The following is a 24,144-nucleotide window of genomic DNA, read 5'->3' as shown; positions in this document are numbered from 1 at the left end:
TGGATTGAGTTTGTTTCAACAGAAGAAGTGTGAGGTGATATTCAAGCTATGACTGACAGAGAGTGGAGATGGACAGAAGCTGTGTTCATGGTGCATGTGTAACTAGTCAATATGTGGGATTGATGCAGTTGTCTGCAGTCTAAATCGCAGCGAGGCAGTAGTGAGTGTTGTTGTCTGAGACAGTTTATAGCTCGGGGCTCAGCAGTGCTTTGCTGCCCTCCATGGGCGATACACAGAGACTGCCATTTCTGTTGTTGGTGGGCATTCTCACAGTAGGAACTGATTAAAAATGCCCTTTATAGAAAATCGCCATGGGCAACGACTACAATGGAATTTTTCATTAGATGTGTATCACCCTATTTAGTCTTGTTGCATGTGGGAAGACATCAAAAGACATGAGTTGGCTGTCGTGGTTTGTACATTAAGTATGTATGCAGACATGTATTGGAGGATGTGGATGTGAGAGAATATGACTAATATCCTTAATGAGAGTTTAAGAGCTCTGGACAGAAATAGAAGGAATGAGAGGCCTAAAGGACACAAGCAGAATACAGGGATGTGATGCCATTTCACCATTGCCACAGGGCAGAGAGAGACAGGGAGGGAGCGAGAGGGGGATTGCCTAACAACTCAAATATAATTATTCCTCGGCTCTATGTTTGCTACATACCGTACTTCAGTCTGAGACTGCCATGGTTGAAGCCGTTTGTGCTGATGTCAAAATCAGGGGTGTTGTACAAACCAAAGACATCAGCGATTGACACATTTTCCAAACGTCGCTTTACTCACGTTTGTTCTGGCGCTGACCCAATCCACCGGTTAATGGGACCAATCAGAACGGTTAGAATGTGTTTGCGTTCTAGAAATTGTCAGTGGTTGTGGCGTTTGGCCTAGCAAGAAGTTTGGGTAGCCAGGCAAGGGGGGTGGGGGGTAGAAAAGAGAAGATGAGAGAGAGAGAGAGACAGAGCGAGAGAGATGAGAGAGAGAGCGAGAGAGAGCAGAGAGAGAGCAGAGAGAGATGAGAGAGAGATGAGAGAGAGATGAGAGAGAGATGAGAGAGAGATGAGAGAGAGATGAGAGAGAGATGAGAGAGAGAAAGAGAGAGAAAGAGAGAGAGAGAGAGAAAGAGAAAGAGAAAGAGAGAGAGAGAAAGAGAGAGAAAGAGAGAAAGAGAGAGAGAGAGAGAAAGAGAAAGAGAGAGATGAGAGAGAGATGAGAGAGAGAAAGAGAGAGAGAGAAAGAGAGAAAGAGAGAAAGAGAGAGAAAGAGAGAAAGAGAGAAAGAAAGAAAGAGAGAAAGAGAGAGAGAGAGAAAGAGAGAGAGAGAGAGAGATGAGAGAGAGATGAGAGATGAGAGAGAGAAAGAGAGAGAGAGAGAAAGAGAAAGAGAAAGAGAAAGAGAGAGAGAGAGAGAGAGAGATGTACAATTTGTACATTGTTACAACACTGTATATATATAATGACATTTGTAATGTCTTTATTGTTTTGAAACTTCTGTATGTGTAATGTTTACTGTTAATTTTTATTGTTTATTTCACTTTTGTATATTATCTACCTCACTTGCTTTGGCAATGTTAACACATGTTTCAGTTGCCAATAAGGCCCCTTGAATTGAATTGAAATGGAGAGAACGGGAGGAGAGGAGAGAAATGGAGAGAAAGGGAAAAGGAGAGAAATGGAGAGTAGAGAAATGGAGAGAAAGGGAAAAGGAGAGAAAGGGAAAAGGAGGTAAAATGTCAGATTGGCTTTACGTTACATTTGACATTTTAGTGATTTATTAGACTTTTTTATCCAGAGCCACTGACAGTTAGTGCATTCATGTTAAGATAGCTTGGCGGGGGCTAGAGAGAGTGCTATGGAGTAGACGTGCTTTGCTAGAGCTCCGCTCTATTTTGAAACAAATTAGTATTTATCTTAACCTCTCACAACTTATAACTTCAAACAAATATGACAAAGGGAAAAGGCACCAAAAAAGGGGCCGCTAAACAAGATAATTGGAATGCGCAACGTTCAAAAATTACAACAAAACCCTGAAGGCCCGACTGGAAATGCTTGAGTCGCATTCAAGACGCCAGAACTTCGAATATGTGGGATCCAGGAGGACACTGAGAAAGGGAAACCCACTGAATTTGTCTCGGAGCTGATACCGGCATTCCTGGGGAGTGAACACTTCAAAACGGCCATCCTGATCGACCGCGCACACAGATCGCACAAGGCAATTCATTGTAAGGCTGCACTATCCCCAGACCAGGGATCTCATCCTCAAGCTGGCTAGTCAAAAGTTCCCCCTTAACTACAACGGAGCCAGGGTGTCTTTCTACCCAGATCTTACCTTGGAGGTGAGGAACCAACGGAAAGAGTATGATGAGTTACGCAACAAATGCAGGGCGGCCAACATCCGATATGGATTCCTCTTCCCAGCCCGGTTTAAGGTGACAGTCGAGGGTTCAACACGTACGTTTGACAACCCAAAAGAGGCCGATCTGTTCTTGACAAGCAAGCTCCCCCGGCTGAGGATACAGAACGGCTAAATGGCCAAATACAGGCCAGGAATGTGTTTGAATTGAATTCCCGGCCTATGTCTTTAAGATCAGAAGATCAGAAATTGGGACTTATATGATAGGTGAGATGTTGTGGCTAATATAGCATTGTTTAGCATGTCATGTTTTAGCGCCACTCACCCCCTAACGTGAGAGTTAAGTTAAGTGTTATTTAATATTAGTTTATATGCAGAGCATCTATAGACGACGAGTTAGTTCAAGCTGTATGTCTAGACACTCTAAGGTTTGTGTGTTAGCCAAGGAGTGCTTCGTTTGGGGAAGTCACTCAGTAAAGGGACGGGAGGGGGGATGGGGTCTGTGTTTTATGTTCACGTTTATTAATACAGGTGGCATGACAAGCTCCCGCATGGCGGGACGGTTTTCTTCTGGGTTTTGTATGACAGCAGCAATTTGCTCTAAAATAAGAAATGCCACATAGTGACAGAGCACAGAGTAGACCTGGTGGAATAAAGATAGTCATCTGGAACTGTAATGACTTAGGGCATGTCGTGAAACGAGCTAAGGTTTTTTCTCATCTTAAATCACTGGGTGCTGACATAGTGCTTCTTCAAGAAACTCATATTAAACGCTCCGCTCCGCACAGGCATCTAGAGCTATTCACAAAATAAAAGACAAGAAGGGTAAAATAGTAACAGATCCGCAGGATATTAATAAATGCTTTGCACAGTTTTACTCAGAGCTATACCAATCAAAATGCGATGCTACTCATCCACAAACTATGGAACGCTTTCTCGCTGAATGTGAACTTCCTAAACTAGACAGGGGGGCAGCTGCTGCACTCGATGCAGGGATAACCTTAGAGGAAATTAACACAGCGATAGCACAATTTCCAAACAGCAAGGCCCCTGGGCCCGATGGATATGTAATAGAATTCTATAAGAAGTACTGCGCCAGTCTATCTCCACTTATGTTTTGAATGTTTAAACACTCCAAAGAAAATGCCAAACACCATATGAGGCTACAATATCACTGATCTTGAAAAAAGATAGAGATTCCATGGAGATGTCGTCGTATCGCCCCGTGTCGTTACTCCCCATAGAAAACAAGGTGTTGACAAAGATATTGGCAAACCGATTGAAAAAATATATTTCCGACATCATACACCCTGACCAGACAGGTTTTATCCCGGGCCGACATACATACTACAATTTGAGATGCCTTTTCAACGTAATGTATCATGATCATAAGGTTGAGGCAGTGGTAATAGCTCTTGATGCAGAGAAGGCGTTTGATCAGATTGAGTGGAAGTATATGATGTCGGTTCTGGAGCATTTCGGATTTGGAAAGGAATTTATTAATTGCATAAGAATTATTTATGCACACCCAATGGCATCCGTGGTGACCAATCAGGAAATGTCACAGGCATTCCGCCTGTTCAAGGGGTGCCGACAGGGGTGCCCTATTTCGCCTGCTCTCTTCGCTATAGCCATGGAACCCCTTGCTACTCGCATTCGGGCATGTGCCGATATAGCTTCAGTTAAATAAAAGACACACAGCACAAAATTTCCCTCTATGCAGACGATGTCCTTTTGTTTTTGTCCAAGCCTAAAACTTCTATTCCACCCTTACTTAACTTGATAAACTCATTCGGCTTGTCACGTTCCTGACCAGTTTTCAGTTATTTTGTATGTGTTTGACGGTCAGGGCGTGAGTTTGGGTGGGTAGTCTATGTTATGTGTTTCTATGTTGGTTAAGGGTGACCTGATATGGCTCTCAATTAGAGGCAGGTGGTTTTCATTTCCTCTGATTGAGAGCCATATTAAGGTAGGTGTTTCCACATTGATTGTTGTGGGTGGTTGTCTCCTGTGTCAGTGTCTATGTACGTTGCGCCACACGGGACTGTTTCGGTTTTGTTTGTTCGGTTTATGTAGTCTGTTCCTGTTTCATGCGTTCTTCGTGTCATGTAAGTTCTTATGTTCAGGTTCGTCTACGTCGTTTGTTGTTTTGTAGTTTGTTACAGTGTTTTCGTGTTTTTTCGTCTTTACTTTAATAAATCATGTCATATCACAACGCTGTGTCTTGGTTCAATCCATGCTCCTCCTCTTCGGAGGAAGAGGAAAGCCGTTACACGGCTCCTTCTCTGCTACAAGATAAACTGGCAAAAAAGTGATTTGATGCCAATATCACGGCCTGTGGATATGCAATTTCTGCAATCTACCCCGTTTAGAACAGTGAGGGACAAGTTCACAAGCCTTGGCATTGTAGTGACAAGAGACCTTGATCAGCTATTGAAAGCGAATTGGGACATGAAAATATATCAGCTTAAACAAAATATAGATTTATGGAAAACTCTGCCTATTTCCTTGGTTGGTCGTATAAACGCTATTAAAATGGTTGTCCTACCCAGGTTTCTTTACCTCTTCCAATGTCTACCCAATTTCATACCACAAAGCTATTTTAAGAAACTGGATTCAATAGTAACTCAATTTTTATGGGATAACAAGGCAGCCAGAATTTCAAAGAAGCATTTATGCAAGTACAAGATAGAGGGGGGCTTTGGCCTTCCTCACTTCAAACTGTATTATTGGGCTGCTAATCTGAACATTGTGTCTTTCTGGAGGGAAAGTTTACCTGCGATAAGACAGAAGGATATGCCTTCATGGCTTTTGATTGAGCAGGCCTCCCGTCAACGTTCCTCACTCCCTGCACTTGTTAAAACCTCTACCGCTTCTCTCTCCCGGATCCGGGATCCTCCTCATCAAAAAAGCTGACTAGCATAGCCTAGCCTAACGGGACAGGGATATCATATAATATAATTTTCATGAAATCACAAGTCCAATACAGCAAATGAAAGATAAACATCTTGTGAATCCAGCCATTATTTCCGACTTTTAAAATGTTTTACAACGAAAACACAATATGTATTTCTATTAGCTAACCACAATAGCCAAACACACAACCGCATATTTTTACCATGTTTCCACCGCATAGGTAGCTTTCACAAAACCGACAAAATTGAGATAAAATGAGTCACTAACCAAGAAACAACTTCATCAGATGACAGTCTTATAACATGTCATACAATACATTTATGTTTTGTTCGAAATGTGCATATTTGAGGTATAAATCATAGTTTTACATTGCAGCTACCATCGAAAATAGCACCAAAGCAGCCAGAATAATTACAGAGAGCAATGTGAAGTACATAAATACTCATCATAAAACATTTATGAAAAATACATGGTGTACAGCAAATGAAAGATAAATATCTTGTGAATCCAGCCAATATTTCTGATTTTTTAAGTGTTTTACAGCGAAAACACAATATAGAATTATATTAGCTTACCACAATAGCCAAACACAAACGCATTTATTCACCGCAAAGGTGAATCGCAAAAATCGCAAAAACCAGCAAAAGATATAATAAAATGAATCACTAACCTTGAACAAATTCATCAGATGAGTCTTATAACATCATGTTATACAATACAATTATGTTTTGTTTGAAAATGTGCATATTTATAGCTACAAATCCTGGTTATAGCATCGATTCACCAGAATCTCCGGAGATATTTTGGACACTCACCTAATCTGACCAAAGAACTCATCATAAACTTTACATAAAAATACTTGTTGTATGGCAAATGAAAGATACACTGGTTCTTAATGCAACCGCTGTCTTAGATTTTTTAAAATAACTTTACCATAACATACAGCTTTCGTTATTGTGAGACAGCGCTCACCAAAACGGCGGAGAATAGGAGTCAACATTTTACACAGAAATACGAAATAACATCATAAATGTTTTCTTACTTTTGCTGAGCTTCCATCAGAATGTTGTACAAGGAGAACTTGGTCCAATAAATCGTTGTTTGGTTTTAGAATGTCCATTTCTTCTGTCGAATTCGCGCCACAATGCTAGCCAAGGTTGCTAACATTCTCATCCTCTCTTGACGCAAAGAACGGAAAACTCCAAAAGTCCCAATAAACGTTGAATAAACTGATAAAACTCGGTTGAAAAAACCTACTTTATGATGTTATTATCATATGTATCAAATAAAATCAGAGCCGGAGATATTCGGCGCGTAAACCGAACGCTTTTCAGAAGACAATGTCGAGCTCCGCCGCGCGCCTTCGAAGACAAAGAAAATTAAGGACCTGTCACTCCAAAAGCTCTTGTTCGGCCTCAGATCAAGCTAGACACCCCATTCCACCTTCCATTGCCTGTTGACATCTAGTGGAAGGCGTATGAAGTGCATGCATATCGATAAATAAAAGCCAGTTGAATAGGCAGGCCCTGAAACAGAGCCTCGTTTTCAGGTTTTTCACTTCCTGTATGGAAGTTTGCTGCAAAATGAGTTCTGTTTCAATCACAGATATAATTCAAACAGTTTTAGAAACTTCTGAGTGTTTTCTATCCAATAGTAATAATAATATGCATGTTGTATGATCTAGAAAAGAGTACGAGTCCGTTTCATTTGGGCACGATTTTTTCCAAAGTGAAACAGCGCCCCCCTATTGACAAGAAGTTTTAATAGCCCATCATATGTGAAAAAAGACACTTATGACTCTAATCCAGTCATTTGTCATACGCTAAGGATCTGGAAACAGATTATGTATTTTCTTAACATACCCACTGTATACATTGACAGCCCGATTTGCCTGAATCATGCTTTCCACCCTGCATTGGATGATGTGGTGTTTTCACAGTGGAGGGAGAAGGGGCTCACAACAATTGGTAATCTATACATAGATGGTCAGTTAGCTTCATTTCAACAATTACAGGGAAAGTTCAACATGCCAACAACACATTTTTTCAGATACCTCCAAATCAGGAATTTCTTAAGGACACATATCCCACAGTATGGCATGAAGCCAAATAGTCCTACATTAGATAGCTTGATTACATTTACATTACATTTAAGTCATTTAGCAGACGCTCTTATCCAGAGCGACTTACAAATTGGTGCATTCACCTAATGACATCCAGTGGAACGGCCACTTTACAATAGTGCATCTAAATCTTTTAAGGGGGGGGGGGGGGGGCAGAAGGATTGCTTTATCCTAGGTATTCCTTGAAGAGGTGGGGTTTCAGGTGTCTCCGGAAGGTGGTGATTGACTCCGCTGTCCTGGCGTCGTGAGGGAGTTTGTTCCACCATTGGGGTGCCAGAGCAGCGAACAGTTTTGACTGGGCTGAGCGGGAACTGAACTTGATCCTTGTCAAACCCCATTCAAAAGGGTCGGTCTCTAGACTGTATGATGTGCTACAGGCCCACATAGAGGTATCCACAGACACCATTAAAAGGGCTTGGGAACAAGAACTTGGTTCAGAAATCTCAAATGAGGACTGGATAGAAGCTCTCAGGAATATAAACCACCGTTCAGTGAATGCCAGACACAACCTTGTACAGTTTAAGGTGATACACAGGTTACACTACTCAAAAGTAAAACTGCATAAAATATTCCCGGACACCTCACCACTGTGTGAGAGGTGCAAGCAGGATGTTGACCCACTTATTCTGGACATGCCCTAAGTTACATGCTTACTGGGCTCTCATTTTTGATTACTTATCTAAGGCCTTTGATAGAGTTCTAGCCCCAGACTCATTGATCGCTCTGTTTGGTACAGTTGATGGGAATAGCCAGGAAGGGAAAGCTGTCTCTCTTTGTACTCTATTAGCCAAAAGGCTCATATTGCAATTTTGGAAATTGGAGACTGTACCTACCTTTGAAATGTGGAAAAGATTCGATACAATACCTCCAATAGAAGTCCAGTGTTTTACAAAGTATGGCAGCCGATACTGGCCCAAATGGTCTAGTCCTGCTTCATAACTGGGCTGACAATCTGCTGCTACTCTGTGCTGTACTCCACCCAATATTTATTTTTGACTTAACTACACTGCTTGTAATGACTATATGCTGTCTTATACATGTACCACCTAATAGGATTTTGTTTTATTTTGTGTATGTGTGAGTTAACTTTTGTTTTGTCCTCTAAATTGGCCATCCCATTCAACAGTACAATGAATGTCATTGTTTGTACTGCTGTCTTTTTTATTTTATTTTTATTGGAAAATAATAAACATATTATAAAAAAATTATAAAAAAGATAGCTTGGTGGGACAACCACATAGCACAGTCATAGTACATTTGTACTCAATCAAGTAGCTATCAGTAGAGATGGGTGGGATGGGCTGTCGGGTGCAAGTGTTAGTTTACAAAAGGCAAATTTTTTTTGGGGGGGGGGGTTATTTTAAGATACTCTTTGAAGAGGTAGGGTTTCAAATGTTTTATGTTTTTGGGAGATGGGCAGGTACTCTCAGGAGGAAGCTGGTTCCACCATTGGGGTGCCAGGACAGAGAAGAGCTAGGACTGGGCTGAGCGGGAACTGCCCAAGAGACCAGAGGTGGCAGAATCAGGGTACTCGGGTTTGGGTGTAGCATAGCCTGGAGGTAGGGAGGGGCAGTTCCTCTTGCTGCTCCGTATGCAGGCACCATGGTCTTGTAGTGGATGCGAGCTTTGACTGGAATCCAGTGGGGTGTGTGGAGGAGATGGGGTGACATTGGAGAACTTGGTAAGGTTGAACACCAGGTGGGCTGTGGCGTTCTGTATAAGTCGCAGTGGTTTGATGACACAAGCGGGGAGCCCAGCCAACAGCGAGTTGCAGTAGTCCAGACGGGAGACCATATTTGCTTAAAGCTTGTCGGATCATACAAGTGCAAACTTTAGTCTGACAGTGGGTTTACTGAAATGCATAGATTCTCCTCTAGTAGATATGGCAGATGTTATTGTGTTCCCAGTAAATCTTGCTTCCTCCAATACTGTCTCTAGTTCATCTTGCGTATCTGTTTTACAAACTAGAGCTCAGTAGAGATTTGATAGATCAGTTCTGTAGAAACATGTACTAGTATCACAAGGTGAGATACTTTATGGTTGTCAGTGGTGATACATCGTCACTTTATTTACATCATCTCTTTAAACCTCTGCTGCCATCCGGTGGCCATGGACACTAACACATGTATGATGTGTTGCTTACACATGCGGTATTACACACAATACATAACCCCAAAAATAGTGAGCCAACATGTTTTCAGCACTTATATTTCCATTATTGATCAAAACTCATTTTATCATGCTCTCTCCTCTCTGTCTGCAGCCAGTGGAGGCTCCTCAGAGGAGGAATGGAAGGACAATCCTCAGAATTTCAGAAAAATGTAAAGTGAAACATTACAAAAGTTAATATTAAATATGTTCACCAAATAATTTTGGTTTAGTAATTCTGTTTAGTAATGAAGGTCTACAGTAGCTTCAGCAGCGCTTTGTAGGGTAGCACCATGGTGTAGCCGGAGGACGGCTAGCTTCTGTCCTCCTCTGGGTACATTGACTTCAATATGAAACCTAGGAGGCTCATGGTTCTCACCGCTTTCCATAGACTTACACAGTAATTATGATAACCTCCGGAGGACATCCTTCAACCTATCAGAACTCTTGCAGCATGAACTGATATGTTGTCCACCCAATCAAAGGATCAGAGAATGAATCTAGTACTGAAAGCATAAGCTACAGCTAGGTAGCAGTGCAGTCCATAACATGTGGTGTGTAGTTCACCCAAAGAGCGAGAAAGACAATAGTTGAACAGTTTTGAACAAATTCATTTCTTCTAAAATTAAAGAGAAGCAAGAGAGCCTTATTTCTTAGTATATATTTTTTACTTTCACTTTCACTGACTTAGCAAGCGAATGCTAGTTTAGCCTACTCAAACACCCGGGTCAAACAAAGGGATGCTATGTTAGCTAGCTGGCTATGGCTTTCCAACAATGGAACTCTTCTAAGAGTTGCCACCGGGACCCGCAAGTTTAACTGCTAAACTGCTTGCTGTACACTGTACTGTATGATTGTAGCGGGTTTACTAACACGTTAGTTCTAGTAGCTATGTTGACTATGACATTAATATGGTGACAACGATGTAGGCTGTGTGTAGCGATTATGGTAGGAACGTTTGGCTTGTAAAGTTTTTTTTCGCCTGTTCACAGACAACTGTTGTTGTATTGTGCACTGAAGTCAATTTGTAAGTCGCTCTGGACAAGAGCGTCTGCTAAATGACTTAAATGTAAATGTAAATGTAAGTCCACAAGCGAAGGGAAAAGGTGAGAGAAGGAGAGAAGGAAATATACTGAACAAAAATGTAAATGCAACATGTAAAGTGTTGGTCTCATGTTTCATGAGCTGAAGTAAAAGATCCCCAACATTTTAGACAAGCACAAAAAGCTTATTTCTATCAAATTCTGTGCGCAAACTTGTTTACATCCCTGTTAGTGAGCATTTCTCCGTTGTCAAGATAATCCAAAGGTACTCTCAAATGTGTCGTTTTGCCAGACAACACAATGCCTCCGATGTCTTAAGTTTTGAGGGTGCGTGCAATTGACCTGCTGACTGCAGCAATGTCCACCAGAGCTGTTGCCAGATAATTGAAGGTTCATTTCTCTACCATAAGCCACCTCCAACATTGTTTTAGAGAATTTGGCAGTACGTCCAACTGGCCTCACAACCGCAGACCACACGTAACCATGCCAGTCCAGGACCTCCACATACGGCTTCTTCACCTTCAGGATTGTCTGAGATCAGCCACCCGGACAGCTGATGAAACTGTGCATTTGCACAACGGAAGAATTTCTGCACAAACTGTCAGAAACTGTATGCTCGTCGTCCTCACCAGGGTCTAGACCTGACTGCTGTTCAGCGTCGTAACTGACTTCAGTGGCCAAATGCTTACCCTCAATGGCCGCTGGCATGCTGGAGAAGTGTGCTCGACACAGATTAATCCAGGGTTTCAACTGTACCAGCCAGAAGGCAGACAGCGTGTGGGCGAGCGGTTTGCTGATGTCAACGTTGTGAACAGAGTGCCCCATGGTGGTGTTGGGATTACGGTGTGGGCAGGCATAAGCTACGGACAATGAACACAATTGCATTTTATAGATTTGAATGCAAATATATACCGTGCGAGATCCTGAGGCCCATTGTCGTGCCATTCATTCGCCGCCATCACCTCATGTTTCAGCAGGATTATGCACGGCCCCATGTCGCAAGGATCTGTACACAATTCCTGGAAGATGAAACATGTCCCAGTTTTTCAATGGCCTGCATACTCACCAGACATGTCACCTATTGAGCATGTTTGGGAATGCTGTGTACGACAGCCTGTTCCATTTCCCGCAAATATCCAGCACGAAGAAGAAATGGCAGCAGTTTTACGGGCGCCAAACCAATTGTGCTATTATGTGGGTTTTTTTGCGTTATTTGTAACTTAATTTGTACATAATGTTTCTACCACCGTATCTTACTGCAAAAAAGAGCTTCTGGATATCAGGACAGCGATCACTCACCTCGGATTAAAAGAAGATTTTTTCAACAACAAGCAAGACTCACATGATAAACAAACACCCCACAGGGCCGACATCCCAATTATTCGCAAGAGGAAGCGACGCAGGTACAGAGGTCGAAGAGCCGGATGCCTCGTCAGGCCCCAGAGAAGGCGAGTAGGAAAGCTGCCATTACCATCAATATTACTCGCCAACGTGCAATCATTGGACAATGAATTATACGAGGTACGATCGCAAATATCCTACCAACGGGACATCAAAAACTGTAATATCCTATGTTCCACGGAATCGTGGCTGAATGACGACATGGATATTCAGCTAGCGGGATACACGCTGCACCGGCAAGATAGAACAGCACACTTCGGTAAGACGAGGGTTGGGCGGTCTGTGCATATTTGTAAACAGCTGGTGCACGAAATCTAAGGAAGTCTCTAGATTTTGATCGCCTGAAGTAGAGTATATTGTGATAAATTGCAGGCCACACTACTTGCCTAGAGAGTTCTCAGCTATACTTTTTGTGGCTGTTTATTTACCATCACAAACAGATGCTGGCACTAAGACCGCACTCAGTCAGCTGTATAAGGAAATAAGCAAACAGGAAACCACTCACCCAGAGGCGGCGCTCCTAGTGGCCGGAGACTTTAATGCAGGGAAACTTAAATCAGTTCTACCAAATCTCTATCAACATGTTAAATGTGCAACCAGAGGGAAAATAATTCTAGATCACCTATACTCCACACACAGAGATGCATACAAAGCTCTCCCTCCATTTGGTAAATCTGATCACAACTCTATCCTCCTGATTCCTGCTTACAAGCAAAAATTAAAGCAGGAAGCACCAGTGACTCGGTCAAATGAAGCAGATGCTAAACTACAGGGCTGTTTTGCTATCACAGACTGGAACATGTTCCGGGATTCTTCATATGACATTGAGGAATACACCACATCAGTCACTGGCTTTATCAATAAGTGCATCGAGGACGTTGGCCTCACAGTGACTGTACGTACATACCCCAACCAGAAGCCATGGATTACAGGCAACAATCGCACTGAGCTAAAGGTTAGAGCTGCCGCTTTCAAGGTGCTGGACTCTAACCCGGAAACTTACAAGAAATCCCGCTATGCCCTGCGACGAACCATCAAACAGGCAAAGCGTCAATACAGGGCTAAGATTGAATCATACTACGCCGGCTCCGATGCTCTTCGGATGTGGCAGGGCTTGCAAACTATTACAAACTACAAAGGGAAGCACAGACGCGAGCTGCCCAGTGACACGAGCATACCAGACGAGCTAAATCACTTCTATGCTCGCTTCGAGGCAAGCAACACTGAGGCATGCATGAGAGCATCAGCTGTTCCGGACGACTGTGTGATAATGCTCTCTGTAGCCGACGTGAGTAAGACCTGTAAACCGGTCAATGTACACAAGGCTGCGGGGCCAGACGGATTACCAGGACGGGTGCTCCGGGCATGTGCTGACCAACTGGCAGGTGTCTTCACTGACATTTTCAACATGTCCCTGATTGAGTCTGTAATACCAACATGTTTCAAGCAGACCACCATAGTTCCTGTGCCCAAGAACACTAAGGTAACCTACCTAAATGACTACTGACCTGTAGCACTCACATCTGTAGCCATGAAGTGTTTTGAAAGGTTGGTAATGGCTCACATCAACACCATTATCCCAGAAACCCTAGACCCACTCCAATTTGCATACCGCCCAAACAGAGCCAAAGATGATGCAATCTCTATTGCACTCCACACTGCCCTTTCCCACCTGGACAAAAGGAACACGTATGTGAGAATGCTATTCATTGACTACAGCTCAGCGTTCAACACCATAGTGCCCTCAAAGCTCAACACTAAGCTAAGGAACCTGGGACTAAACACCTCCCTCTGCAACTAGATCCTGGACTTCCTGACAGGCCGCACCCAGGTGGTGAGGGTAGGTAGCAACACATCTGCCACGCTGATCCTCAATACTGGAGCTCCCCAGGGGTGCGTGCTCAGTCCCCTCCTGTACTCCCTGTTCACCCACGACTGCATGGACAGGCACGACTCCAACACCATCATTAAGTTTACTGACGACACAACAGTGGTAGGCCTGATCACCGACAACGACGAGACAGCCTATAGGGAGGAGGTCAGAGACCTGGCCGGGTGGTGCCAGAATAACAACCTATCCCTTAACGTAACCAAGACTAAGGAGATGATTGTGGACTACAGGAAAAGAAGGACCGAGCACGCCCCCATTCTCATCGACGGGGCTGTAGTGGAGCAGGTTGAGAGCTTCAAGTTCCTTGGTGTCCATATCAACAACAAACTAGAATGGTCCAAACACACCAAGACAGTGTTGAAGAGGGCACGACAAAGCCTATTCCCCCTCAGGAAACTAAAAAGATTTGGCATGGGTCCTGAGATCCTCAAAAGATTCTACAGCTGCAACATCGAGAGCATCCTGACCGGTTGCATCACTGCCTGGTACGGCAATTGCTCGGCCTCCGACCGCAAGGCACTACAGAGGGTAGTTCATATGGCCCAGTACATCACTGGAGCTAAGATGCCTGCCATCCAGGACCTCTACACCAGACGGTGTCAGAGGAAGGCCCTAAAAATTGTCAAAGACCCCAGCCATAGACTGTTCTCTCTACTACCGCATGGCAAGCGGTTCCGGAGTGCCATGTCTAGGACAAAAAGGCTTCTCAACAGTTTTTACCCCAAGCCATAAGACTCCAGAACAGGTAACCAAACGGAATGAGGGACAAGGTGGTCACACCAGATGCTGACTGTTTTTCTGATCCACGCCCCTACCTTTTTATTTAAGGTATCTGTGACCAACAGATGCATATCTGTATTCTCAGTTATGTGAAATCCATAGATTAGAGCCTAATTTATTTATTTCAATTGACTGATTTCCTCATATGAACTTTAACTCAGTAAAATCTTTGAAATTGTTGCATGTTGCATTTTATATTTTTGTTCAGAGTGTATATAGGCTACATCGAGCAAAGGGATCATGCGGTTTATATGTGGCTGCTAATTCTGTGTTTGCATGTGATCGTGTGTATTCATTCTGCCGATTCTGTTGAAAAGCCTTTCTTAAACAGGAACAAAACGGAACGAAACGGGAATAAACATACCTGAATATGTCCAATAGAAACTCTCGTCTGCAACTGTTGGACTCATTTTTACAACCTAGATCAGCTAGATGCAGAGTGGGAAAGGCGGTATTGAATGTGTCACTGTCTGTCACCTTCATTACTCTGATTTCTCTGGACCTGTGCGCCTACATGTAGTAGCCTAAGCCTATCCATGTTACATTGAGCTGGGTGAAGTATGAATGACAGTTATCCAATATGCTGTAATAGAAATAAGGCCATCCTCATAAAATTATTTAAATAAAGTCCTCCCTCATCATAAATGGCATCTACCGCCACTGTCTGCACATGGTGAGCAATATATTTGTAACATCAAATCACAATATCGAATCACATACATATCGGCACCTAAGTAATAATCATTTAATGGGTGCTTACATTAGTCCTGTTCCACACATGTACAAGTGTGTATTATACACATGTATGAAATGGAGATGTGTTTTCTGCATATCCCGCTCTCCCTGAGACAGTAGAGTTACAGCCGTTATCAACGGCAACCCTGGAATAATAAGGATTAAGTGCCTTTCTCAAGGGCACATCAACAGATTTTTTACATCGTCAGCTCAGGGATTTGAACTAGCGACCGTTGGGTTACTGGCCCAACACTCCAACATCTAGGCTACCTGCCACCGTATCAACACAATATCGTTTTGTGAGGTCCCTGGCAATTCCGAGTCCACTCGTACTCTGGTTCAGGTGTATTTCTGTCTGCTTTGCTGTGATCTTTTACTCATTCATATCCAGGGTAAGGCAAGGATCCTGCAGGGACTTGTGTGTGTGTGAATAGTCTATCTGCATGTATAAATGCATCGTACGACCGCATAGAAGGGAAAGCATAGTAAATATAGAACCATTACAACAGATGATTGTAAAGAGAGGATGTATGACTAAATTATTCCTTGACATGCCATCATGATACTAAACTGTGACAATCGTTTGTCACCACCATCGGGTAAATGCCGGCAGTAATTGCCAAAGGCAGTAATTGCCAAAGGCTGATTGGCCTCAAGCGAATGGACGTGAGCTGAACAGCTGTAATGCTCCTACTTGCCACTTGAGGGCAGCCTTGTCACAGCAATAGGCTGGAGAGGCAGAGTGGGAGAGAAAGAGCCAGCAGGTGAGCTGAGGAGGCCTGACATGTCTTGGATAGAGCTCAGCAAGCTGTCTCCTCTCATAACATGTCAACCCATGGCCCTCCACAGCAAACCCCATATCACTCACCATCTCCCCAGCCCCTGCCCAGTGTTGGTACCTGGGTAGGAGAGGCTTGTCTGACAAGATCAATCAGTCACCATACACAAAGAGGAGAGGGGATGACATGGGCATACTGTCACACCCAGGCAGTCTGTCATCATTATGAGTGGCTGCTGTTTTAGAGGGTCATTTGATGCTGACGCATAATCCCTACAGGGTAAACTGACACCATCTTCTATGGGCAGAGTAAGCAGAAGGTCTGAAACATGACACTATTGCCTGGTTCAAGAAACACTTTCACAAGAACAAGAGAAAGTAATGATGATAACAACCACCACCTGATGAAAATGATGATAATCAACTGCTTTGCATGGTTTCCACATACTCACTCCACCACCCCCACACTAGCACCCACCTGGGTGATGCACGACATGGCAGCCATTTTGCTCCATGAAAAGCCTGTTAATTCCTACTTCATTTCACAGTCAGATCCATTAGGCTTCCAATTTTCTCCACTTCTATAATTACCTCCCTATTATTGATTAACTTTCTATTTCATCAACTCGTTTAGTTAGTTAGGTCCACACTGAAAGCTCCTCGCATGGCCAGTACTTTGAGAGAGGGGGTTCGTTCAGCTTGAGTTAAAAGATAGCAGTGTGGGGGAGTGTGTGCCAGTAACAGTCAGAGGTGTGTGTGTGTGTGTGTGTGTGTGTGTGTGTGTGTGTGTGTGTGTGTGTGTGTGTGTGTGTGTGTGTGTGTGTGTGTGTGTGTGTGTGTGTGTGTGTGTGTGTGTGTGTGTGTGTGTGTGTGTGTGTGTGTGTGTGTGGCGGCGGCGGCGAGCGGGTCTGTAGCGGTTGAGTGTGCATATTACAGGGCGATTAAGGAGGAGTCAGGAAGCAGGGTAACTGATGGGCTGTCAGGAGAAGAGGAGAGGAGGAGAAGAGGAGCTGTGGGCTGGAACACATCGTTCCTCTTCCTCATTAATACCCATCCCACACAGCCTGCCTACTCACCTCCTCTTCCTCATTAATACCCTACCAAGAATGCCTACTTACTCCTCCTCCTCTCCCTAATTTCCCTCCTCTTTACTCCTTATGTCCATCTCAACATGGAGCCTCTTCCACTTCCTTCCACATTAATACCCACCTTGTCATCCTCCTCCTCTCCCTCTTCTTCCTCTCCCTCCTCTTCCTCATTAATACCCACCCTGCTTGCCTCTTCTCCTTCTTCCTCACCCTCTTCTTCATTATACCCTCACCATGCAACCTGCTCCTTCTCCTCCTCTCCCTCTTCTTCCTCTCCCTCATCTTCCTCATTAAGACCCACCCTGCTTGCATCTTCCTCCTCCTCCAGTCCATCTGAGTAGAGAGGGGGTTGTGTATGAGGTGATGCCTCTGAACAGGCTGCAGGCTAGCTGTGAGTTGGACAGAGTAATGGAACCCAACACAGTCATGGTGTTGAACACTGAATGTCCTGTCCTGTCTTGTCTGCACTCATCTACATACCCTTGCAGCCTCCCTCACAGTCTCATCGTCTCTCTCTGTGACTGTGTGCTTTTCAATGAACACACTAAAGAGTCAGGAGAGAACTGCGATAGAAGGCGCAAAAGAGAGGGAGAGACGAAAAATAAAGGAGGGACGTAAGCATGTAAAGAAAGGCTGGAGTAAGGGAGGAGAGGCTGACAGCCAGGGAGTAGAGAAGAAGGCAGCCAGGGAGGGGACGAGAGAGAGGGAGGCAGCCAGGGAGGGGACGAGAGAGGGATGCAGCCAATGCGCAGCTCTGCATCTTGAGAGAGAGCGAGCGAGGGAGAGAGAGGCTCTGGCAGGCAGTTGCTCTCAGACGGATAGACCCAGTGTGATGCTGCTGCTGGATGTGATCTCCTGTCCTCCTCTGCCCCTCGCTCTGGTTCTACCGCTGGCTGGCTGACTGACTAAGCCTGGGTCTGTGGTTATCAGAGCTGCTCTAGTTTCTTCCGTGGGCTGAGGAGAGAGCCACCGTGCTGGGGCTGTGTCTCTGGCTAACTGCCTGTCCGCCTGGTTCTCTGCTCCTGCCTGGCTGACTAACTGGTCCCGGTGCAGGCAGGCAGAGTGGGGTGATCTGAGCGGAGGAGAGGTGGAAGAGTGCAGGGCAGGGGGGCGGTAGGGGCTGAGGAGCGCAGAGCGGTGTGGAGGTGGGGGGACAGGCGAAATGAGCGTTCCGCTGCTGAAGATCGGGGCGGTGCTCAGCACCATGGCCATGGTGACCAACTGGATGTCCCAGACACTGCCCTCTCTGGTGGGACTCAACGGGACCACTGTCTCCCGAGGGGGCACCTCCGAGAGGATCGTCAGCGTGCGTACAGTAGACTGCTCTTTTCCCATCCTTTCTATCTGTCTGCTGTGTGGATGAGTTGGAGACCGGGTGAGGGGTCTCAGAGCGGTAGGGTGGTTGAAGTGGGGTTGGGGGGGTGGGTATCGGAGAGGGTCTGTCTCACGGGTGCTGCGCTAAGAGAAATGATAGAGGATGAAAGCGGTGCATGTGAGAGCGATGCTGCTGGGAGACAGACGAAGTGGGAATGATGTTCAGGGTCTTGTGTGAGTGACGCTCCCAGGGAACCGATCCAGAATGATTTTGCTGTGTTGATTGCTGGGAGGAGAAGGAGAATCAGGGGAGAAGTGCCATGCTGGTGAATCCTCTGTGTGCTGTGGGTGATCAGAGCTGGGATACTGCTGCTGTGGTGAGGGATGAGGATGTTGACTGATATGTCAGAGAGCTGGAGGGTGTAACTGATGATATACCAACTCTGAGGTGATGATGATGGGGGGGGGGGACTTGGGAGATTTGGGCTCCAGCTCCTACACACCCTATTCCAGTTGGATGCATATCTCGTTCCCCCATCTCTCTTTCCTTCGTCCCCTGTGTCAAAATGGACCGACTCTGTAAAGGTGTAGGCCTTCAGAATCCAAGCAGGGCCCTTCATTTTGTTATCTCCTTGAAAGGTACATTATGTTGGGTTTCATGTGAGGAACGTGTTAAGAGATTGAGATGTGAAGGTTTGTGTAGCTTGTTGTGGATGTACACGTGTGTACACTGTGATGTATGTGTGGTGTGACTGTGCATATGGATGCGAACAAGAGGTGTTGAGAAGTGTCAAGCAGAGGAATGCATCTGTCACGTTCAGGATCATTAGTAGTGAGTGATAGCCTTTGGTTCTTTCCTGGGTCTATTTTCATGGCATCTGCTCCCTTATTAAACACCCAGCCCTGATGAAATGTGTGTGTCCAGCTCTGTCCGTGTGTGTGTGTGTGTGTGTGTGTGTGTGTCCAGCTCTGTCTGTGTGTGTGTGTCCAGCACTGTCCATCTGTGTGTGTGTGTCCAGCTCTGTCTATGTGTGTGTGTGTCCAGCACTGTCCATCTGTGTGTGTGTGTCCAGCTCTGTCTGTGTGTGTGTGTGTGTCCAGCTCTGTCCGTGTGTGTGTGTCCAGCACTGTCCATCTGTGTGTGTCCAGCTCTGTCCGTGTGTGTGTGTCCAGCTCTGTCCGTGCGTGTGTGTGTGTTTGTGTGCGCGCATGCCACATGCCTGCCTCATTGACTGCCTTCCTTTGTGTGTGTGTGTGTGTGTGTGTGTGTGTGTGTGTGTGTGTGTGTGTGTGTGTGTGTGTGTGTGTGTGTGTGTGTGTGCACTTACAGGTGTGTATTTCTTGGTGAATTCTCCCTATGGTCTCAGGAGCTGGGGTCCATCTGTCCAGAGAATTATGACTCTATCTTCCCAATCTTTCCTCTATCACAGAGCCCTATCCTCAATCAGTCCAGTCTTATCATAAAAGCCTGCTGCACTAACAAATACCACTTTATTGCACTGAGGCAACCAGCTGTAATAACTGTCTCAACGGCTCACTGGAGGAAACATTGTTTATGTTTTCACGGTTGAGGCTGAGCTCTATGAAGGTGTTGACCTTGTAGAGAGAGGTCTAGAAAAACATTCCCTGAGATGTATTTATCTATTCTACAAGCGCAGCTCAAGCCAGATATTTCTCTTCAAGTTCAATATCAATATAGCTTGTGTCTGATCTGTGTGTTTTTCAGAGCTTTAGCTTTTGAGGAACTAGGAATGATGACATTCCCATAATGTCCCTGAATGAGTAGTACAGGAGTGGTTCTGCTTCCTGCCTGGGTGGGTGTGGTCTAAGTGGACTTCTTCTCCAGTGGACATGGACTGCAGGACCTGGCTGCTGATTGGAGGACAGCTCATAATAATGGCTAGAACGGAGCAAAAGGAATGGCATCAAACACAAGAAAACCACGTTTGATGTATTTGATACCATTCTACCTAATCCGCTCCAGCCATTACCACGAGCCCGTCCTCCCCAATTAAGGTGCCACCAACCTCCTGTGGTCCCAATGTCCATACCAGCATCCCACTTAGAATTCATGGCCAATACATGACATCATTTGAAGTAGATGGTATGGTAGTATTGATAGTAGTGTGGCTATTGAAACAGAGCCATGGTCAGGAGGGGCTTAGAGATCCGTTCTGCTTCCATGGTTGTTCTGGTTCAACAAAGCGCCAATTGGTGTTGCTCCTTATTTTTCATCACTCTCAAAGCAACATCGAAGGCTTCCATCAAAAACATTTTCGTATTTTAAAGTCTTAATGACAAATTCTTTGAGACATGGTTGATTGGGTGGAATCTAAACACATAGAACTTTCTAAGGTTCAGCCATGCAGATGAGCTGGAGGTTAAACCTATGGAAGCCATGGGGGTTAAAGCATTAGAGGAACATTTGACTAACGTTGTTGTTAGGTTCATTTCAAACCCGCTAGTCCTTTCTTGGGTCGTCTTGTGATGTTGTGGCGCCAGTGTCCCGATGGCCATGTATGGCTGCTCCTCACCCTAATGTCCCCATGCATGATCAGTGTCTCACATTCACACTCCTCTGAGCTACAATCAATCACATTCACACTCCTCTGAGCTCCACTTGCTTTCCGTCCCTTTCCAACAACCAGCTGAGCTGAGCTGGTCCATGGGTGTGTGGCACTTCACTCAGCATCTAAAGAAGTTCACCATAGTGAGTTCTTCAAAACGACTGAGCAACACGTGCCTGAGTCCAAACATGACTAGCCTGGGTATGGTTAGCCTGGGTATGGTTAGCCTGGGTATGACTAGCCTGGGTATGGTTAGCCTGGGTATGGCTAGCCTGGGTATGGTTAGCCTGGGTATGGTTAGCCTGGGTATGACTAGCCTGGGTATGGTTAGCCTGGGTATGACTAGCCTGGGTATGGTTAGCCTGGGTATGGTTAGCCTGGGTATGGTTAGCCTGGGTATGGCTAGCCTGGGTATGGTTAGCCTGGGTATGGTTAGCCTGGGTATGACTAGCCTGGGTATGGCTAGCCTGGGTATGGTTAGCCTGGGTATGGTTAGCCTGGGTATGACTAGCCTGGGTATGGTTAGCCTGGGTATGGCTAGCCTGGGTATGGTTAGCCTGGGTATGACTAGCCTGGGTATGGTTAGCCTGGGTATGACTAGCCTGGGTATGGTTAGCCTGGGTATGGTTAGCCTGGGTATGGCTAGCCTGGGTATGGTTAGCCTGGGTATGGTTAGCCTGGGTATGACTAGCCTGGGTATGGTTAGCCTGGGTATGACTAGCCTGGGTATGGTTAGCCTGGGTATGACTAGCCTGGGTATGGTTAGCCTGGGTATGACTAGTCTGGGTATGATTAGCCTGGGTATGGTTAGCCTGGGTATGGTTAGCCTGGGTATGGTTAGCCTGGGTATGGCTAGCCTGGGTATGTTTAGCCTGGGTATGGTTAGCCTGGGTATGGCTAGCCTGGGTATGGTTAGCCTGGTTATGGCTAGCCTGGGTATGGTTAGCCTGGGTATGGTTAGCCTGGGTATGGCTAGCCTGGGTATGGCTAGCCTGGGTATGGTTAGCCTGGGTATGGCTAGCCTGGGTATGGCTAGCCTGGGTATGGTTAGCCTGGGTATGGCTAGCCTGGGTATGGCTAGCCTGGGTATGGTTAGCCTGGGTATGGTTAGCCTGGGTATGGTTAGCCTGGGTATGGCTAGCCTGGGTATGGCTAGCCTGGGTAGTGCAAAACCACACCGTGAATAATCCAATAAAACAAGACACAACCTTGACACCAGACGGTATGGCAGGACTCTATTACACTATCAAATAAGAAACAAGTGTGTGTGTGTGTGTGGGCAGTCTGTCAGAAACACACTCCACACAGTGCTGTTGTCACTTTGATCTCTTGTATTAATAATAACCCAGCCAGGCAGAAGGCTGAAGAAGGGAAATATCAAAAGAGCCAGAGGAACAAACAATGGTCCCACACATAGAGAGAGAGGCCTGCCACTCAGATTAGAGTCACTACGCTAGTCTGGCTGCATGGTGTCCATGACTGTAAACTTTATCACGTCCCAAGGCCAATCTAATAAATCTGACTCCATGATTGATTTATGACGGCAGATGAAAGAGCCAACTCAGATTAAAGTCGCTCGGTGGTCTTTTATCCATATTCATACATTATTATATGTTTGATGGTAGAACCTCTTCTCTTGTTATTTGAAGCTCTTAGATCCTCTGTATGAATGAATATTTATATCTCTATGATGAATATTTATGAGGTATGATATAGCATGGAGTTAGAAGATATAGATATACATCAGATAGATAGATCACTTGTGGAGATTTTTTTTTTTTTTTTTTTTTTTACCTTTATTTAACTAGGCAAGTCAGTTAAGAACAAATTCTTATTTTCAATGACGGCCTAGGAACAGTGGGTTAACTGCCTGTTCAGGGGCAGAACGACAGATTTGTACCTTGTCAGCTCGGGGATTTGAACTTGCAACCTTCCGGTTACTAGTCCAACGCTCTAACCACTAGGCTACGCTGCCGATGCTCGACTGGACACATTCCCCAATCATCCTGACTGCAAACACACACACACATACAGTTGAAGTCGGAAGTTTACATACACTTAGGCTGGAGTCCTTAAAACTCGTTTTTCAACCACTCCACAATTTTTTTGTTAACAAGCTATTGTTTTGGCAAGTTGGTTAGGACATCTACTTTGTGTATGACACAAGTAATTTTTCCAACAATTGTTTACAGACAGATTATTTTACTTATAATTCACTGTATCACAATTCCAGTGGGTCAGAAGTTTACATACACTAAGTTGACTGTGCCTTTAAACAGCTTGGAAAATTCCCAAAAAATTATGTCATGGCTTTAGAAGTTTCTGATAGGCTAATTGACATAATTTGAGTCAATTGGAGGTGTACCTGTGGATGTATTTAAAGGCCTACCTTCAAACTCTGTGTGTTTTTGCTTGACATCATGGGAAAATCAAAAGAAATCAGCCAAGACCTCAGATTAAAAATTGTTGACCTCCACAAGTCTGGTTCATCCTTGGGAGCAATTTCCAAACACCTGAGGTACCACGTCCATCTGTACAAACAGTACGAAAGTATAAACCCCATGGGACCACGCAGCCGTCATACCACTCAGGAAGGAGACGCGTTCTGTCTCCTAGAGATGAACGTACTTTGGTGTGAAAAGTGCAAATCAATCCCAGAACAACAGCAAAGGACCTTGTGAAGATGCTGGAGGAAACAGGTACAAAAGTATCTATATCCACAGTAAAACACCATCCCAACCATGAAGCACGGGGGTGGAAGCATCATGTTGTGGGGGTGCTTTGCTGCAGGAGGGACTGGTGCACTTCACAAAATAGATGGTGAGATTGTGGATATATTGAAGCAACATCTCAAGACATCAGTCATGAAGTTAAAGCTTGGTCGCAAATGGGTTTTCCAAATGGACAATGACCCCAAGCATACTTCCAAAGTTGTGGCTAAATGGCTTAAGCACAACAAAGTCAAGGTATTGGAGTGGCCATCACAAAGCCCTGACCTCAATCCTA

The 24,144-nt window shown here is 44.9% G+C and overlaps 1 protein-coding gene across 2 annotated transcripts in view; it reads left to right on the top strand.

Annotated features, from left to right (window-relative positions):
- LOC129833154 (noelin-2-like) overlaps positions 1 to 24,144 on the top strand; it is a 118,564-nt gene that overhangs the window by 52,741 nt on the left and 41,679 nt on the right. The window contains exon 1 of one of the 2 annotated variants that reach the window (XM_055897494.1): positions 17,990 to 18,563. The exons of the other annotated variant lie outside the window; for it this stretch is intronic. Coding sequence (XP_055753469.1) covers positions 18,420 to 18,563 — 144 coding nt within the window. The 5' untranslated portion in view covers positions 17,990 to 18,419. Of the gene's footprint in view, positions 1 to 17,989; positions 18,564 to 24,144 lie in introns of those variants that run through there. 2 annotated transcript variants of the gene reach the window in all.

This window comes from Salvelinus fontinalis, chromosome 34, assembly GCF_029448725.1.
Source record: "Salvelinus fontinalis isolate EN_2023a chromosome 34, ASM2944872v1, whole genome shotgun sequence".
Taxonomy (NCBI): domain Eukaryota; kingdom Metazoa; phylum Chordata; class Actinopteri; order Salmoniformes; family Salmonidae; genus Salvelinus; species Salvelinus fontinalis.
This window is presented reverse-complemented; position numbering and strand designations above follow the sequence as displayed.